The sequence below is a fragment of the Balaenoptera acutorostrata genome, chromosome 3, assembly GCF_949987535.1.
Source record: "Balaenoptera acutorostrata chromosome 3, mBalAcu1.1, whole genome shotgun sequence".
Taxonomy (NCBI): domain Eukaryota; kingdom Metazoa; phylum Chordata; class Mammalia; order Artiodactyla; family Balaenopteridae; genus Balaenoptera; species Balaenoptera acutorostrata.
This window is the reverse complement of record NC_080066.1, coordinates 131,605,099-131,622,964: the sequence shown is the minus strand read 5'-3', so window position 1 is coordinate 131,622,964 and position 17,866 is coordinate 131,605,099. Positions and strand designations below refer to the sequence as shown.

Genomic DNA, 17,866 nt, shown 5'->3' with positions numbered 1-17,866 from the left:
AAAATTGGAAAATCTGGGGCTCAAAAACCAGCAGTAAATGAAACTATCCTAAGATCTACATAAAGGCCTTCTAATACAGTATCCATTGGTGGCATCAAGGAAGAGAAATATGGAGCAATAAATATTAACCACTTCATAAAAAGTGGCACCTCATTTTCTATGTTACTACCCTACAAATATCATTGAAGCTGAGAAAACATTGCATAATAGAACGCTACTATTAGAAATTATGACAACAAAATATTCTCTTACAAGTTAGTTTGGCTACTCCTATGTGTGAACTGAATTATAGCCCAATGCCGTCTGCATGACCCTGGGCACGCCACTTAACCTTTAAGAATCTCTGTGTCTGTAAAGATAAAGTCACTTACCAGGATTATGAGAACCAAATGACAATACATGAAAATGTTAGTGAAAAATGGGGTACCATACCAAAGGTATTATTTCTTCTCTGCTTAAATATTAAATCAATATGTTTACTACATTAAACTTGTATTTTATTTTAAGGCATAAATAGATATTTTCTGCTTGATATTTGAGTAAAAATTCATACTAAAGGACAGAAATTAATAATGAAATGTCTAGTAGTACTACAGCCATATTTTAGCAATTTTCCTCTCTCAAATGAGTTCGAGTTCTATTTTATCCTATTTAGATGTTATCATGTAGCAAGTGGTTCTGACTTTTCACTTACTGCAAGAACTTGTACAGGATGCTTTAAGTATTACGTGTTCCCCAGAGCCTATTCTCATTCTCATTCAGCCTGGGGAGAAAATGATATGAAACATTTTTTCCTTGAAGACTATAGGACACATGCTCTTCCTCCTCCTCCTTCTCCTCCTCCTCCTCTACTCCTTCTTTATCCCCTTCTCTTTTGCCTCCTCCTTCTTCCCAGAAATATAATGTGGATATGAACGCCAGAGTTCCATAGAGCTTCAAAGGACCCAAGGAACCATCCAGGCATTCTTAAGACTTGGAAATTTGGGACCCACACGGTACAGGACATGCACAAGATCATACAGCTCAAACAACCCTGAGAAATCTAATTTTAGAACTGTAATCTGTGCTTTCCTCTTCAAGGAGCAGCCAAGTTGAAAGAATCAGTCCATTCGAGTCTTCATATTCAAGTCCAAGATCTTTACAAATTTCCTTAACTTGTTCTTTCCCTCACCAACATTAAGCAGGATGTAAACAATAATTTTATCCTTGTTTTTCTGATAGCTCAATGTAGGGGAAAGAGAATTGGACCAGACGTAAGAAGTCCTGGCTTAATGTCCTGGCTCTGCTCCTTAATTTGTAACCTTGGATAAGTCACTAGATTTCTTTAAGTCCCTGTTTTTGTACTTGTAAACAAAGATGCTTGTCTTAATTACCTTACAGAGTTTTAACAAATTAGAAGGTGAATGTGAATACCTTTTATTCTATTAATATATCTATTAATGTGAATATCTTCTATTAAATTATACAGTTCTGAGTGAACACAGGCACTTTTATTATTTATTCTTTGATCTCCTGGAAGGTTTTTGAAGATTAAAAGAGAAAATTTTATGGGGCAGAAATATAAACCACTTAAATTCTCTTTGTAAAATGTAGGATAAGAATGATGTCAGATTCTTGAGTTGAGTGTCCCATGAGGAGTTTCAGCGCACGTCCCAAGCTGAGGTGTCGGCTCAGCTGTTTCACGAGGAACTCTGGTCTGAAGGGCCGGGGGCAAGGCCTCTGCATGGGGCCCGTTATGAGCAAGTGAAACAGACTAAGCACAAAGGGAAAAAAGGTGGATGGGCTAGGCCTGAAGTGAGATTGCCAGATTTATGTCCTTTCCAAATGAAATGTGGACCCTCTAGCAGCAGGAGGTGTGAAGAGAGAGGACCTTCAAGATGGTGGAAAAGTAAGACGTGGAGATCACCTTCCTCCCCAAAAATACATCAAAAATACATCTACATGTGGAACAACTCCTACGGAACCCCTACTGAATGCTGGCAGAAGACTGCAGACTTCCCAAAAGCCGTGTGGCTGATAGGGTCTTGGTGCTCTGGCCGGCTGTCAGGCCTGAGCCTCTGAGCTGGGAGAGCTGAGTTCAGGACATTGGACCACCAGAGACCTCCCGGCCCCATGTAATATCAATCGGCGAGGGATCTCCCAGAGATCCCCTGTGTCTTGGCTGAGCATGCTCCTTGGCTAGAAAAATCCCTCAAAAACTCACAGCTTTTTGCACTAAGTGGCCTTTAGCATGAAGAGGTACATGCTAAAGAAAAGTGGACAGAGCACCAACAGCATCTACGACAATGCAGATCTCAATATCTAAGTGATTAAAATGTGACTGAATAGTTTGATTTTGGTCTTTTGATTGGAAGGAAAGAGAGCACACTTCAGCTAACCAAGAAAAGTTAAATTTATTGTAAAGATACCAGTAAGTTTGTGGCATACCAGTACAGAAACCAAAGTAATGCCAGGTCTAATGGGAACTATAACAAATAAACAGGTAAGACGCAACATAGCTACTTTGTCTCTTTTAAGGGCTATACTCATGACTTGCCTTTGCCTGTCTCTTCCATTTATCTCTCTTTACTACTATATTAGTCAGGTTAGGCTGTGCTGTGTTACAGTAACAACCCTCACATCTCTGGCTTAACACACAAAAGCAAATTTTCCTCAGTTGTTCTTCAGGCAGTGAATCACCAATTCTGATAGCTGCTTTCTATGTGCAGATTCAGGGATCCAAACAGCTTTGATCTATGGTTCAACAAAATCTCAACACATTTTCCATAACTTTGTGCAGGAGCTTTTTATTAACTCAGTCTGGAAGTGACACACATTTCTGCACACATTTGTATGGCCAGACCTGGTCACAAAGTCTTGCCTAACAACAAAAGTTTGCATAGTCTCCAATACATACGCCCAGGAGGGAAAAGATATTGCTAAGCACTGATAACATCTGCCGCGCCAGACATGTTCCTTGAAACTTTAGCTTACATATAACCATACTGGCTAATTTGGCCTCTAGTACACTTCATGACCTTTATGTTTTGCACCTCCAATTAACATACTAGTCTTTCAGTTTCCCAAATTCAAAATTCTAAGAGAACAATTCCTATATTCCTATATCCTATATTCTCCTATATTGGTCTTCCAGCATTACCAAAAGTAATAACAACTAAATTTAAAAGAAATTGTGTATGACTCCTGACTTTGAGACTTAAACAGAGAAGAGCTTGGGGCAATGTTCACTGAACACCTACAGCAAAAGAATTCTGCTGACAAGTTAATTTTTCTAGCAAATTATCTGCTTCTTAAAGGCAGGGAAAAAATATTTGAAAACTTGTAGAAAGTAGAGAAATTCACCAGGAAGACAGCTCCAGAGAACACTATAAGAAGCAATGGCATTGGAACTGTACTGGGAAGCTTAAGTAGAAACTAGCTCTGGTTTCCTATTAGGATAGAATAAATGATATATAGTCAGATTAACACTGTAACAGCATATGTAAAGTAGAATTCCAAAATTTAAGATCAGAAACATGAGATGCTTTTTAATTCTGACATGTAACAATGAAGATTAGATAGGAGAAAGGGAATTACAAGTAACAGTAGTCACACTCCTTCAGAAATTATTTCAAAATTCTTGTAAGAATTATTTTTTAGATATTTTTCAAGTTATAACACACTTGTAACACGTTTGTTACAAAAAGTGAAATAACCTAGAACAAAGTGTATAAAGGCTAAGCCAACATTTTTCTTTGCTTTTCGAACTTTTTAACTTTATTGATGTTTGTTTTTAACTTTAATAGATGTTTCCACACAGCTTACTTAGAATCTTTATTTACAATTAATTGACCATAGATATATGAGTCTATTTCTAAACTCTATTCTGCTTCATTGATATATATTTCTATCCTTAAGCCACTAACACAACAGGTTAATTACTGTAGCTTTTTAGTAAGTCTTAAAATCAGTTAGTATAAATCTTTCAAGTTGGATCTTTTTCAAAATACTTTTGGCTGTTCAAGCTTCTTTGCATCTTCAAGTAGACTTTAGAATCACCTTGTCAATTGCTTACCCTCAGAAAAAGCCTTCTGAAAATTTTCATTGGAATTGCATTGACTCTATAAATCACTTTGGGGGAAATTGCCATCTAAACAATATTGAGTCTTACCAATCTATGAACACAGCCTATCTCACCATTTATTAAAGTTGCTTTAATTTCTCTCTGAAACGTTTTGTAGTTGTCAGTGTATAGATCTTATACATATTTTATTAATTTAGATTCATGGTTTTTGATGCTGTTATAAATGGTACAGTTTTAATATCAGTTGCTGATTGTGCATTGCTAATGTATTTTTGTATATTCAATGCTTCCTCTTCATTCTGGCTAAAGAGAATATGAATGATTCCTGGTCCTATGTGTGCTCTGAGAATTGTTTATATTACAAATCCAATAATTGCTCTTTCCTCAGAAGTTGTTATTGCCCATTCTGGTGGAGAGTCACCCTATATATGCACACATTGTGTTCAAGCACTCAAGCAAATCCCCATGCAGATTCCTTGAAACTGTCTAATTCTTTCCTCTCTCCAATTCTAGCTTCCTTCACCTCCCCAAAATTGAATCTCTTTCTCCTCAGCTCAGGGAGATTGGTGGGCTTTGTTTGGATTCCTCCTCTGTATCACAGTCTGGAAATTACCATTTGGTCGAAAGCCTGGTTGAAGGTAGGGCTCACCTCTTTGTCTGCCTTCTCTCAGGAATTATAACCCTACACTGTCTGTTATCCAGTGTCTGACAATAGTTGATTCCTATAGTTAATCCTGCTTTTTAGTCATTTATGGAAGGAGGATTATTCCCATATGGCCAAAAGAGGGAATTTTGCCCCTTTAATTTTTCATGTAATAATTTGTGTTGCTAGTTTACCTGACACTCAACTGTACTAAGATTCCTGGGGAAATCCTAAGATCCTAATCTTTTGCTACAGTGTTGAAATCTGTTTGCTAATATCCTACTTAGCGTCTTTACATCTATTACTTAGGTGGTTTAGGTCTATAGTTTTTGATTTATTGCATTCTCCATTAAGTATATTATTATTATTATATTGTGTTATTAAACTTATGATGGCTTTATAAAGTGGACTAGGGAACATTCTATATTTTTCTTTAATTTAGGTTATTTCAATAACATTAAAATTACTTGTTCTTAAAAAGTTAACTAGAGCTCATCTGTACAACCATGCTATCCTTTTTAATGATAAATCAAAACTTAACCTTTCAAATCTCTTTAATGGAGGTTGGTCTATTTAAGCTTTCTACTTTGAAGGATTAATTCAGTTAATATATTATTTTGCCAGGAAAATATCCATATCTTTAAGTTTTAAAATTTGTTGTCATTGAGTTTCACATAGTACTGCCCCCAGGTTTGTTAATTGTGAGTTATATTGTACTTTCCATTATATTAATAGTTATATTTCCTTTCCCAGGCCTCATAATGCATGCATATATTTACTCTTAAGTGAAAAAGAAAAGATAATAAGTAATCCCTCCAACAAAAATATTCTATTTCTCACCTATCCTTTCACATTTTTTCTCTCTCCCCAATTCTGAGGTCCTCAGAATACTTTTACTTTCTCATCAGCTCCTTACGCATCTTGTGGACTCTAAGATTCATTTGTTATTTAGTTTAAAATCCTTCTCAAGTATTTTTCTTAGATGGAATATGTGAGCGCTGTATTCTCTAAATTCTTGCAAAATCTTTTTTTAACCTGACAATCAAGTGATCTCTTGGCTGGCTATAAAATACTTAAGACATCTTCTTTTACTTCTAGTAGGCTGTAGACTTTATTTCACATTCTTCATGCCTTCAGGGCTGCAAAATAGAAATCCAATGCCAATCTGATTCTTTTCTTTTTATAATTAAGTTGTTTCTGTCTGAGAGCTTGTAGATGTTCTTTTTTCCTTGGAGTTCAAGAATTGTATCTGTATGTGCTTGGGTCTTTTTTTAAAATCAATGTCACATATAATTCTAAAATCCTTTCAGTCTGTAATCTTATATCTTTATTTGATTCAGGAAAATTATTTTTTTCAGTTGTGATCTTTCCTCCATCTGTGCCTTTTCCTCTTTCTAGGATTCCTGTTATTCACAAGTTGGGTCTCCTGGATTTATTCTCCAGCTGTTTTACCTTAATATAAGATTCATTAGATTTCCATCTTCCCAGATTCTCCTGTCTACCCTTTCCAAAGTACTAGTCCCATATTACTTGTAGTTAGAAACAGAATTTGAATAAGGTCATGTTCCAGTAGTACTAAATGGGCAAAACACTCTTAATTTACTGTAATTATTGCATAATTAAAAAGAAAAAGAATATCAACAATAAATAAATATGTAAGTTATTAAAGGATGGCACAAACATTACAAGTTTAAAATTAAATATTAATGGATTAAGTTACCCCATCAAAAAAAAAGTTTCCTCAAAATTTCTTTTGAAATAGAACATCACCTCCATTACTTTCAAATAATGCAATTTTTACAAACCACATTCAGCAATATCCTTAATCACAAAATAAATACAGAATATTTTTATCTATTTGTCAGAGAATCTTAAAGTGCCAGAGCCTTTAATCAGCTCCTTTCATTGATTTTTTTTCCCCCCTGTAACTAAGGATTGATGGCTCTAGAAGAGAACGTGGGGGGAAGAGAGAGAATTCTTTCTCCTCTGAGTGTTCATTCTTTATAATCAGAGACAGTTATGTTAATAATCAAGCATTGTAGTCAAAAGTAAATAGGAAAGCACCTAAATTTTTCATTGGAAAACACTTTAAAAAAAATGGAAAAGCCACTAGTACATTTTAAATTAGCTCAACTTATTGCTAAAGAACATCATTTGGGTGAATAGTAAGTTTCAGAGGCACTTTACACAAATGAGAACATCTGCAGTCACCCCAGGAATGATAAAATTACAGGGCTATCAATCCTCGTGCTTCAGGGCATGGGCTGATCACCAGCTGGAAGAGAGAAGATAGTCCCTATAGTATTTCTATAGTATCAGCTACATTCAGATTTTTATTTCCTTTAAACACAACTCATTGGAGGGTTGTAAAGTACATTATGGCCAAATACTGCAACATGAGGGGAAAATATAAAATATTTTAGAGAAACAAATTCAAGAAAATGCTGAACTATCAGAGAAGGTAAGCAGAATAAGCATGGAAGTTAAAAAAGATCATTTGGGATATTTATCACACACAGAGCCTGACAGAGAGTAGAGCTCAGCAGTTGTTGAATGAATGAATGAATGAATGAACAAAGAAAGAAGTCCCAGCCTCACCAATATTTGACCTTCAGAACTTTGCTTATCCTCAGTTTACTCATCTTTAAAATGGGGATAATTATACCCATCTCTTCTTGTTATTACAGAGATTGAACTAGGTATGCATGTAAGTAAATTAACTTACTTCCTGGAACAGTGTGAACACTAAACAAATGATAGTCATTTAAATCTCCTGGGTTTGATTTAGCTAATCCTGACCAAATAGATCTAACAAATCATCTCAATATATTTCATATTTCATAGATTTCATATATATCTGTCACAGGTCTAGAGACTGGGAAGTACAAGATCAAGGTGTTGGCAAATTTGGTAACTGGTGAAGATCCTCACAGTGGTGGTCTTCTCATGGTAACCTCACATGATGGAGGGGGCAAGGGAGATTTCTTGGGCTATTTTTATAAAAGCACTAATCCCATTCATGAAGGCTCTGCCAAGGGCCACACCTCCTGATACCATCACCTTGGGAGTTAGGATTTCAAGATAGGAATTTTGGGGTGACACTTTCAATCCATAGCAGATGTTATACTGTGATAAGCAAAGTTCAAACTCTTAAAAAGAGTAACAGCTGCACACCTTGAAATGTCCAAAGCACTGGCCCAAGGCTACTACAATCAGCCAAACGCATATAAAAGTCATTTGAAGGATTGTAAATTATGAGTGGTACTGACGCTCCTTTCTAACAATTTATTAATTATTAACTACTTGTTATTAGCAAATTCTCTTGGGACCTATAAATTAGATGTATCCTGCAAATAGATAATGTTCCAACCTCCAAGAAGTTCAATGTTTATAAACAGAGTACATATGCCTTTGGATGCTCTGGACTCAACTAGTTAAAAGCTAGGTTAAAAATAAATCACATAGAAATCAACTATACTCCAATAAATTTTTTTTAAATCACATAGCATTTGTAATTAGCATAACTTAAAAAACAATGAAAACTTTTTTCCCCAAACAATGATCACGTTCTGTTTTTACTGCAATTGAAGGTGGGAAAGATAACCTAGTTTACGGACTATTTCTCCAAGAGCAGGGTTATAAAAAGTCCTTTTTTTTTTTTCCTGCACAGTAGTGTGATTTAAATGAGCTGCATATAATCAAGTTATCTCTTTTTTGGAAGGCGGAAAATTGGAAGATTTGTTAAAACTTGGAAAGAAATTTTGTCATTTACTTCATGAATCACTCAGCAAAACAGCCATGTGCAACTTCAAATAAGTTATTACCTCAGAATATCACTAAGTCACTTAACCTAAATATGAGTTTTTTGTTTTTTGGATTTTCTTGTTCGCCACCATCAGATCAACAGTTCTGCAGGCAAGGGGCAGGACCAATTATCTCCAGCGATGTCTGGGGAGAGGGAGAAGAGTGGAGCTTAATATATGAGTACTAACACTAGAACTAGGCCCCCACCATCACCAGCACCTCTCGCATTTCACTAGAAGAAACAGAAAGAACCCATCCTTCTGGAAGCAGTGGTAGATGCTCGGGCCACATAACATTGAATAAAGCTGTTTGGAGTCACACACTGAGACTCTACAGTGACACAGTGATTCATCTACAGAGCTAGTTTACTAAACTATGGGCCCTCAGAAATAAGCAACCCATTCCTGCCTCAGCTGAACCAAAGGTTCTACTGGCCTTGTGAAAGCTCAGCCAGGTGCTGAGCGCCCCGGTGAGAGGACAGCTTTGGGGGGAGGGGGACTAAAGAGGGGACAGAAGCTCTTTTACATGAAGAGGGGATATAGAGACACGTTCACACCACAGGGTAAGAAGCCTCTGGGCCGAGCCTGAATTGAAAGCGTGAAATGAAGGGGGCATAGATTTTAACGAATATACTGAGCCTTTACGTGGGTCGCGTAATTTAAATCTCACAGCAACACTAGGAAATCGATATTGTCAATCCCCTTTTAGACACCAGGAACTGGGAGAAAAAGAAGCCAGAAGACTCCTGCCAGGCCTGCGCCGTCAGACCCCCGGGATGCAGGAGCACAGGGGCCGGCTTCCGCGGGTTCCTGAGCGGGAGAATGGCCCGGCTGGGGTACAGAAACCTAGGCCTGGGTGAGGCGCCAGCAGCGGAAGAAGGGGGGGTCTCCCGCGCGGCGCAGCACGGGCGAGCGGAGATCGGCGCGGAGACTACAGCTGCAAGCCAAACGCAGACGCCGTCGACAGGCACCAGCCCCTCTGCCAGCCCCCTCGCTGCGGGGAGGGGTTTCTCACGCCCCGCTCTTGGGCGACTGAGCCGGAGGTCGGAAGGAAGCGGGGCGAGGGATGAGTCATCCCGCCTAATCCCTCCTTCCCGGTCCCCTCGCTTCCGCACGCCGGCCCCCTCCCGAGATCATGCAGCCCAAAGCGAAGACTCCCCTCATCCTCAGAATCCTCCACCAAACCCCCTGTGGCCTGCGGAGGAGAGGAGAAGGACGGGGCGTGTGGCCAATGAGAGCTTCGCTCTCTCGCCCGCCGTCCAATAAGCCGCTGCTTACAGGCTGGGGCGGGACTAGAGGGGCAGTAGGGGGCGGTCCCGGGTTGGCGCTCGGCGCCGCGGTTCGGTGGCTCACTGAGAGAGCGCCTCACAGGGAGTCGGCGCCTAAGCGACGCGGGAAGGCGCCACTGCCAACGCCACCGCCGCCGCTGCTGGCCAAGGTGCTGGACACGACAGGCCGGCGGCCACCTCGTCAGTTCAGGCTCCAGTTGCAGCCGCCTCTGCTTCGCTCCCAGCCAGGTCCCCATGGAAGAGATGGAAGAAGAGTTAAAATGCCCCGTGTGCGGCTCCTTCTATCGGGAGCCCATCATCCTGCCCTGCTCTCACAATATATGTCAGGCGTGCGCCCGCAACATCCTGGTGCAGACCCCGGAGTCGGAGTCCCCCCAGAGCCGACGGGCCTCGGGCTCCGGGGTCTCCGACTATGATTATCTGGACCTTGACAAGATGAGCCTGTACAGCGAGGCGGACAGCGGCTATGGCTCCTACGGGGGGTTCGCCAGCGCCCCCACTACCCCGTGCCAGAAGTCCCCCAACGGCGTCCGTGTGTTCCCCCCGGCTATGCCGCCACCGGCCACCCACCTGTCACCGGCCTTGGCCCCGGTGCCCCGCAACTCCTGTATCACCTGCCCCCAGTGCCACCGCAGCCTCATCCTGGATGACCGGGGTCTCCGCGGCTTCCCCAAGAACCGCGTCCTGGAAGGGGTAATTGACCGCTACCAGCAGAGCAAAGCGGCGGCCCTTAAGTGCCAGCTTTGCGAGAAGGCACCCAAGGAGGCCACCGTCATGTGCGAACAGTGCGATGTCTTCTACTGTGATCCGTGCCGCCTGCGCTGCCACCCGCCCCGGGGGCCCCTAGCCAAGCACCGCCTGGTGCCCCCGGCCCAGGGCCGCGTGAGCCGGCGGCTGAGCCCAAGAAAGGTCTCCACCTGCACAGACCACGAGCTGGAGAACCACAGCATGTACTGCGTGCAGTGCAAGATGCCCGTGTGCTACCAGTGCTTGGAGGAGGGCAAACACTCCAGCCACGAAGTCAAGGCTCTAGGAGCCATGTGGAAACTGCACAAGGTGAGTCCTAAGAAAACCCACCCCTAACTCCCCGCGCCTCCGATCCTCCGGTTTTGCAGCAGACGATCCCCCTCTTCTACGCACACTGCCTCCCAACTGGGGCGCAGTGCAGGTGCCTCCAATATCTACTTCCCCCGTCTGGTGCATTGCAGGAAGCGCAGGGGACCGTAAACGGCGCACAGGGGAGTTGAACCTCTCCAGAGAGTTGAACCTCTCCAGAGAGTTGTTTCGGGGATGCGTAGAGCGGGTCTCCCGGTGCACGCTGCCTGCGAGCCAGGCTTAGGGCGCCCCCTCCCCGCTGCGGACGTGCAGCTCTCGGCGGCCGCCAGCGTGCGGCAAGGCGATGAGTAGCTGGGCCGATCCGCGGCTGTGCTCAGGGCCGCCAGGGAAGCTCCAGGGCAGAGCTAGTTGCGGGGCTCCGGCCGTGGTCCCCGGGGAGGAGGTGGGCGCGGCTGGGCGGTGCGGACCGAGGGGTGCTGGAGCTACTGGATAGGCTGGAGCCTGGAGTCGCAGCGGGGGCGGGGAACACGCCGCGAGCTGAATGCTGATAAGTCGGCGCTGGCCCAAGCCCAGCGGCAGCGTGGTAAGGATGCAGGTCCGGGTGCTTTGCGCGCAAGAGGTGTGCGAATGCGGAGTGGGGTGGAGGAAAAAAAAAAAAAAAAAAAAATCCTGTAGTCGCCATGGCAACACGGCCTGAAGGCTGCGGCCCCGACCCTCGCGGAGGGGATCTGGGCTGGAGTAGCAGGACTGGAGGTTTCTGCGCGGTCGCGGCCTGAAAGCTAGGCAGGTGCATCTCCCAGTCTCCCAGGGTAACCCCTTCCTATCGATCACCCACACACCCATTTGTCCAGAGTTCAACCATTTTCCTCACAGTAGTTGTCTGTGAAAATTTGGGGACACCTGTTACCAAATTTATCTTTCTGATGTCATTTGATGGTACCTCCGCCAAAGCTAGCCTCAAGAACAGGGCCTTTAACGACTTGTTAGGTGATGCCACTCCTCTGTTCAAAATCCTCCAATTGCCCCCCGCGTTTCTTAGATGGTCCTTAGGATAGTCCACCAGGACCTCAGATGGCCTGTTCCCCTTTGGCTTCATCGCCCTCATTTCCTCCCATTCCCTCTGCTTTAGCCACGCAGTCCCTCTTGCTGTTCCTCCACCAACACCGGGCCCCTTCTGGACCCGCAGCCTTTGCATCTGATGTTCCTTCAGCCTGCATCTGAACAGTTCACTCTCTTGCTTCCTTCAGATCATTACTCAGATGTCACCCTTGCAGTGAGACCTTTCTGAACCCCTTGGTTCCGTCCCCGCTTTATTTTCCTCACTAGTACTTACCACTAACTGGGACGCTATATATTTTAACTATCATGTTACTTTTGTATTTATCTATTGCCCCCCCCCCACAACATACACACACAAAATAAGCTTCGTGAGGAAAGAGATCTTTATAATGTTATTGCCCACACTGCTTAGAAGGAAGGAAACCACTCTTGAGGAGATGTACATGAATTGGACTTTTACTTTTTAAATAATCCACTTAGTTGGGGGTGCAAAGGGCAAGGCAGGGGTTCAGGACTGTTGTAGGGAGGTTTTCTTCACATCATTGAGTTGCAGGCCCCAGGGTGAGGCAGGGCAGTAGGGATGGTGTTTAGGCATCAGCTCTGCCCCACTCAGGGTTTCCTGGCATTCCTTGGAGACCAGAAAGGCTAGCCTTTGAGAGAGGCCTTGGGGTTAAGGAGGGGAACATTGATATTTTATTTGCAACAAGAAAAAATAAAATAAAACATCACCATATTCAGCAATCAGGGAGCTCAACTCAATACTGAATACTGAATGGGATCCATGTTTACAGTCATTTATGTTCTCACATATAGTCTATTAAACTGTATTAGTACTGATGGAGAGACTTAATTCAGCACAAATTTGAGCTCCCCTCCTAGGCACATGCCACTATTTTTTAAACACTTCAATTTAAGTTGTTTAAATGATGTTTAATTTTGAAAGTTTTCAGGACTTTAGTTCATGGCCAATTTTTTCTTCATATTACGATTTCACTCTTAAACTGCTAACTATAGCCTATGTTAAATTGCCCTACAAAACTCTCCTTGGAACTAAGAAACTAATCACCTGTCTGGAAAAAGAACTTAGAGGCACATGCTAATTAGGATGGTCAAACCACTGCATTATTCTTCTGTGAAGAAGAGCCTATACTTTATCCATTAAGACCAAAGGCAGTCTTTAAATCTCCGCCAAGCCCCATGTAGATTTGAAATGTTAAACTATTTGTTTTATCGGTAATGGACATTGTGAGTAGACACTGTGGCGTGGACAGGGTTGAAATTTGGATGTCTGCTAAAAAAGAATAATGTAAAGCCCTTCAGACATGACATAAGTAGGCTAGGAAGGGAATATTGGTTCATTTTTTAAAAAGACCATTTCTTCTCTGATCTTTTGCACATTTTTTCAAAAGAGTAAATAGTTATATTTTTTGTTCAGTCAATATCAAGATTATTAAACTGCCAATAAATATAAGGCAGAAGGATGACAGATTTTAACATTCACTTATCATCTGTTAGATGAACAACAAACATTATTCCCCCACCTTATCTCCTTAATAAGGTAATGTGATAACGTGCGATTTTCTCCTATGTCTATTTATCTTCCATCCTCACAAAAAGCTTATGGGCCAGAATTTCTATGTCCTTCAAAACATAGGAGAGCAAAGAATTACACTAAGTAGTTCTCCCAAAGTTGGGCAGTTAGTTATCCACCCAAGTTATCGCTAGACCTGAAAGTTTTCATTAATATTTAGTCATTTCCAGTGATAAAGAAAACCCTGTGAATAACTGTTTCCCTCAGAAAGTCATCATCTTACACATTTAAGACAAAATGACTGAAGTTTATCTTTTAAATGGTATTAAAAACAACTGGTTGAAATTCATTAGTTGTCAATTGTCTAAATTAAAATACGTTTCAGATATAGATGGCCTTCAAAATCCATGAAAAATAATGCAGGAAGTGGCCTTATAGGACAAATATCTGGTGACAATTTTTATTTAGTATCAGCACTTGCTGTATTCCTTATCAAACTTAGGTTGGTATAAAGAATTGCCACTTAACACAAAAAAAGATTTTGTAGACATTTTCATATAGGCAATTGGAACCATTATTATTACTTTGTAATTTTAGCAATTCATATTTCTAAATCTAACATTATCCTTGAATTCTTGGTGTATTTTATCAATCACTGAATCAGTAATATATTTGTGACCGTTCCTTTGTGTTTGTACTGTTGAGCAAGAATTTTCTTTTCCTTTGTACTCTAAACACTGACTATTCATTCTGAATCTTGTCTCAAATGTTATTTCTCTCTTACCTTCTTTTTTTTAAACAAAGATTTGCAAGTTAAACATTTTAAAATAAACCATCAGTTATTATGCTTTCACCTTCAAAGCCTTCTGGAAAAAATACCTGCTTTGTAGTATGGTGGCATCTCATCAAATATTTGTGTAGTAAATGTGTTATTTAATGTAACCAAAGTGGTGTTCAGTTTTATATCTATATATTAAAAAATATATAATATATTATATATATTATAATTATAATTATATATTATAATATATACAATATACATATTATTATATATATTATAATATATTACATATATTATAATATATTATATATATATATATCTCAGCAGTAAATACAATATAATCTAGATGTCCATATGGTAAATGTAATAGGTAACATATGTTCATGTTTTTAAATTCTTAAAAATTTACTTTTCATATAATCAGAACATTCTGTGAGCAATGTAAATATTCTTACAGGTTATTAAGGAGAATGTTACAGAGGAATGAATTGTTCCTCTTTGTACTGAGGCAAAAATAGAAAGAACTAGATGAGGTTCTGGGTTCCAGACCTGATGCTGCCACTTACTCGCTGGTAATTTTAAGCAAGTCTATAACCTCTCTGTGCTTCCTACACACAGGATGTAAAGCCCCTAAAACTATATTTGTGAAAATATTTTGAAAAAGTAATTTAGATGTTTATAACTTACTAATTTCAGTTTGGCAAAATAGAAAGTTTTTGCGTAAAACGGAAGTTATTGTCTCACTAGTCAACAGTTACTGCATAAAAATCTCATCCCCCAACTTGGGATAATTTGCTTGCTCCTTATAGAGCACAAGGTGCCGTACAAAGACTACTCTTAAAGGTGGCCTAAAAGAGTGAGCCAGATCCTCATGGGTCCTCCGAGAATAGTCAGTTGAATTAACCCCAAGGAACAAGGACACACACAAAGATTTACTTGTATATTAAACAAAGATATTTTGTTTTTCAATTACAAAGCTAAAATGATAACTGATATAATTCAGTTTTGAAGATATTATCACTTTTGAAGCAGCAGAAATTGTTCTTCCTGTATATACCATGAAAAGATGCTATTAACTGGAATTTCAGATCAAATCACAGTTTTCATAAAGTTAGAGAAAACTGTCACAGCCATCTGTCATTGAGTAATAAATATAATGCACAGGCAAAAATTATCCTTACCATGAGTACAATAAATTGCACTTCTCTCACCTGAGCACCTTTCAAAGTGTGTGTATTCGTATAACTTAGCCTTGGCACAGAGGAGGCTAGAACCTATTATATGATAAATGTGTAAGAAAAAAATAGTTCTAAATAATATTGTTTTTTATCAGTTTTATCAGAGATTGTTGGTGGTAAGGAACAGAAACCCACTTAGGGGATCTCAGAGGATTTCATGGGAAATAAAATCAACTCACAAGGAGACTGGAACTGGAAAGCTAGAGATTAAATTCACTTCTGTGTATCAGTCAGCTTGGACTAAGTTATGCTGCAGTAACAACCAATTTTTTGTTTTAAAAAAACAAAAAATTAATTTTTTAATTAAAAAGTTAATTTTTAAAATTCTCAATGAATTACAACAATACCATATAATTTCTTACAATAATACCCACTGAAAGTCAGCTCTGGCCCTTCTCCACATCCTCCTTATTCTTAAACTTAGGCTGAAAGAGCATGTTTGGAACATGCCAACCTTATGGCAGAGAGAAGGGAGAAGAGCAGAACCACTCAATAGCACTTAAAGTTTCCACTCAGACATTGCGTGTCTCTTCTGCTTACATTCCATTGGCTAAAACAAACCATGTGGCCAAGACTGACATCCGTGCTACAGGAAATTCACTCTTCCAACAGAGAAAGGCACCGAGAAGAGCCTTGTAGAGGAGGACAGAGAATATTTTGAACAAATAATACAGTCTGGCATATGCCTAACTCTCTCATGCCTGCTCCTCTCTCTGGATGGGCTTCCTTGGGCTGCACAAGGCCTGACATGACTCCTCCAGCCCCAATGCAGCATGACATTTCAGTTCAAGTATCCACTCTCATCTAACTACTGTCTCTGTGTCTCTTAGGCCACATTTTGAAGTTTAGAGAAAGAATGTGATTGGCCCAGCTTGAGTCAGGGGTTTACTGATGACTGCCTAGGTCACAAGCCCACCCCTTTAGTGAGGTGTATGCAGTAGACTTGGGTGAGACAAGTGAGGCACTCACCTTGGGTGAAAAACATAAGGGGGTACCAAAAACTCAGTAATCAGGATAAAAAATATTATAAGGCAATATCTTAAAAAACAAAGATGAATACAAAAAATCCATGATGAGCAGAATATCAACGTTTTAAATGTTGATCAGTAACAGTGCCATGCTGAGCCATATAGGAGCCTGAGTCAGAAGGGAAAATCAGTAGTATTGATCCTATCTTTGTTTAAGATTTTGCTCTTTTGTTCATCATGTATTTTGGGGCATTCATTTTTATTTTTAAAAATATTCCATTAAAATATTAACGTTGACTACTGAGGTTTTTTAGCACCCTTTTAAATTCTGCATCCAAGGAGAGTGCCTTACTCCCCTCACCCTAGTCCTGGCCCTAATGAACAGACACTTGATACAAACCTGGCTCCTGGTTTCACTGTTCAGCTGGAGGAAAGCCCAGGGCAGAATGCCTTTGTGAGCAGCAGGGGCAGGGAGGCACTGACCGGCGCCTCTTGTACAGTCTAAGAGGAAACCATTCTGAGTGCAGAAGAAAGCCCTTTTGCTCTCCCTGGATCTTCTGCATTTTAAATACAGCACTAATTTCTTGAGATGCTTCAAAAGTGGAGCAACAGAGTTGATGAAGAAAAAGAAGACAGAAAAGGGTAGAGAACACTGACAGCTATAGCTCAGTGCTTCCTCTCCCCAGTAATGCTCCACCACCAAGCAGTTTGTGTGGTTATTCCTACTGCTATTATATATTATGGTAAATGTGGCCACCTACGAGCAAAGTGATCCCTCACTTGGCTTGTGTATGAGTGGAGGAAGGAGGACAGAAGGTGCCAAAACACAATTTTGCACTAACTTCAGGTGCCTCTTTAAAAGTATGTGATTGGGTTGGGAGTGGGGGGAACCATATAGTTTCATTTCAATAATTCCATCTATTTGTTAGAAGAAGAGAGTGTATAGCAACCATAGAGTTTAGTGTTTCGTGTTGTTTATGTTTTGGTTTCATAACGGCAGTATTCTTCTTACTTAGTTAAGTGCTTCCCCACACCACCACATTCCTGCCTCTGCTCAGTCCTTGTGATTCTGGTGGGCTGCCAATCCAGTGCTCTGCCTTACCTGGCCAAGTGGGAGGGCATGTGACATAGGCCTGACCAATCATCACACCCTATCCCACTGGCCAAAGTGATTAATTCAAAAAATGAGCACATGAAGCAAGCCAATCCAATCAGAGTCCTCTTCTGAGGTTTATAGATACTGAATCAGGGACAGAAGAGCATTGCTTTCCTCTGGGCTTGGTGCAGCTAGAATAAAAGCCAGAGGTGTCTGTGTCCCTGCCTCTTCCTCTTCCTCTTACATTAGTAGAAGAAAGTAAGGCAATCCCCAGAGTTACAGAGATAAGAAACAGAGACTTCTGAGAACACTGTTGAGTCCCTGGAACCCTTCATAACC

At 40.8% G+C, this 17,866-nt stretch overlaps 1 protein-coding gene across 9 annotated transcripts in view; it reads left to right on the top strand.

Annotated features, from left to right (window-relative positions):
* Positions 1-9,828: 9,828 nt before the first annotated feature.
* The window catches only part of TRIM9 (tripartite motif containing 9), a 104,511-nt gene continuing 96,473 nt past the window's right edge, over positions 9,829-17,866 (top strand). For 8 of the 9 annotated variants that reach the window (XM_007192847.3, XM_007192848.3, XM_007192849.3 and 5 more), the window contains exon 1: positions 9,864-10,854. In XM_007192847.3, the coding sequence (XP_007192909.1) occupies positions 10,033-10,854 (822 nt within the window). In that variant the 5' untranslated portion in view covers positions 9,864-10,032. Of the gene's footprint in view, positions 10,855-17,866 lie in introns of all 9 variants that reach the window. The other variant, XM_007192846.3, reaches the window with a different exon arrangement.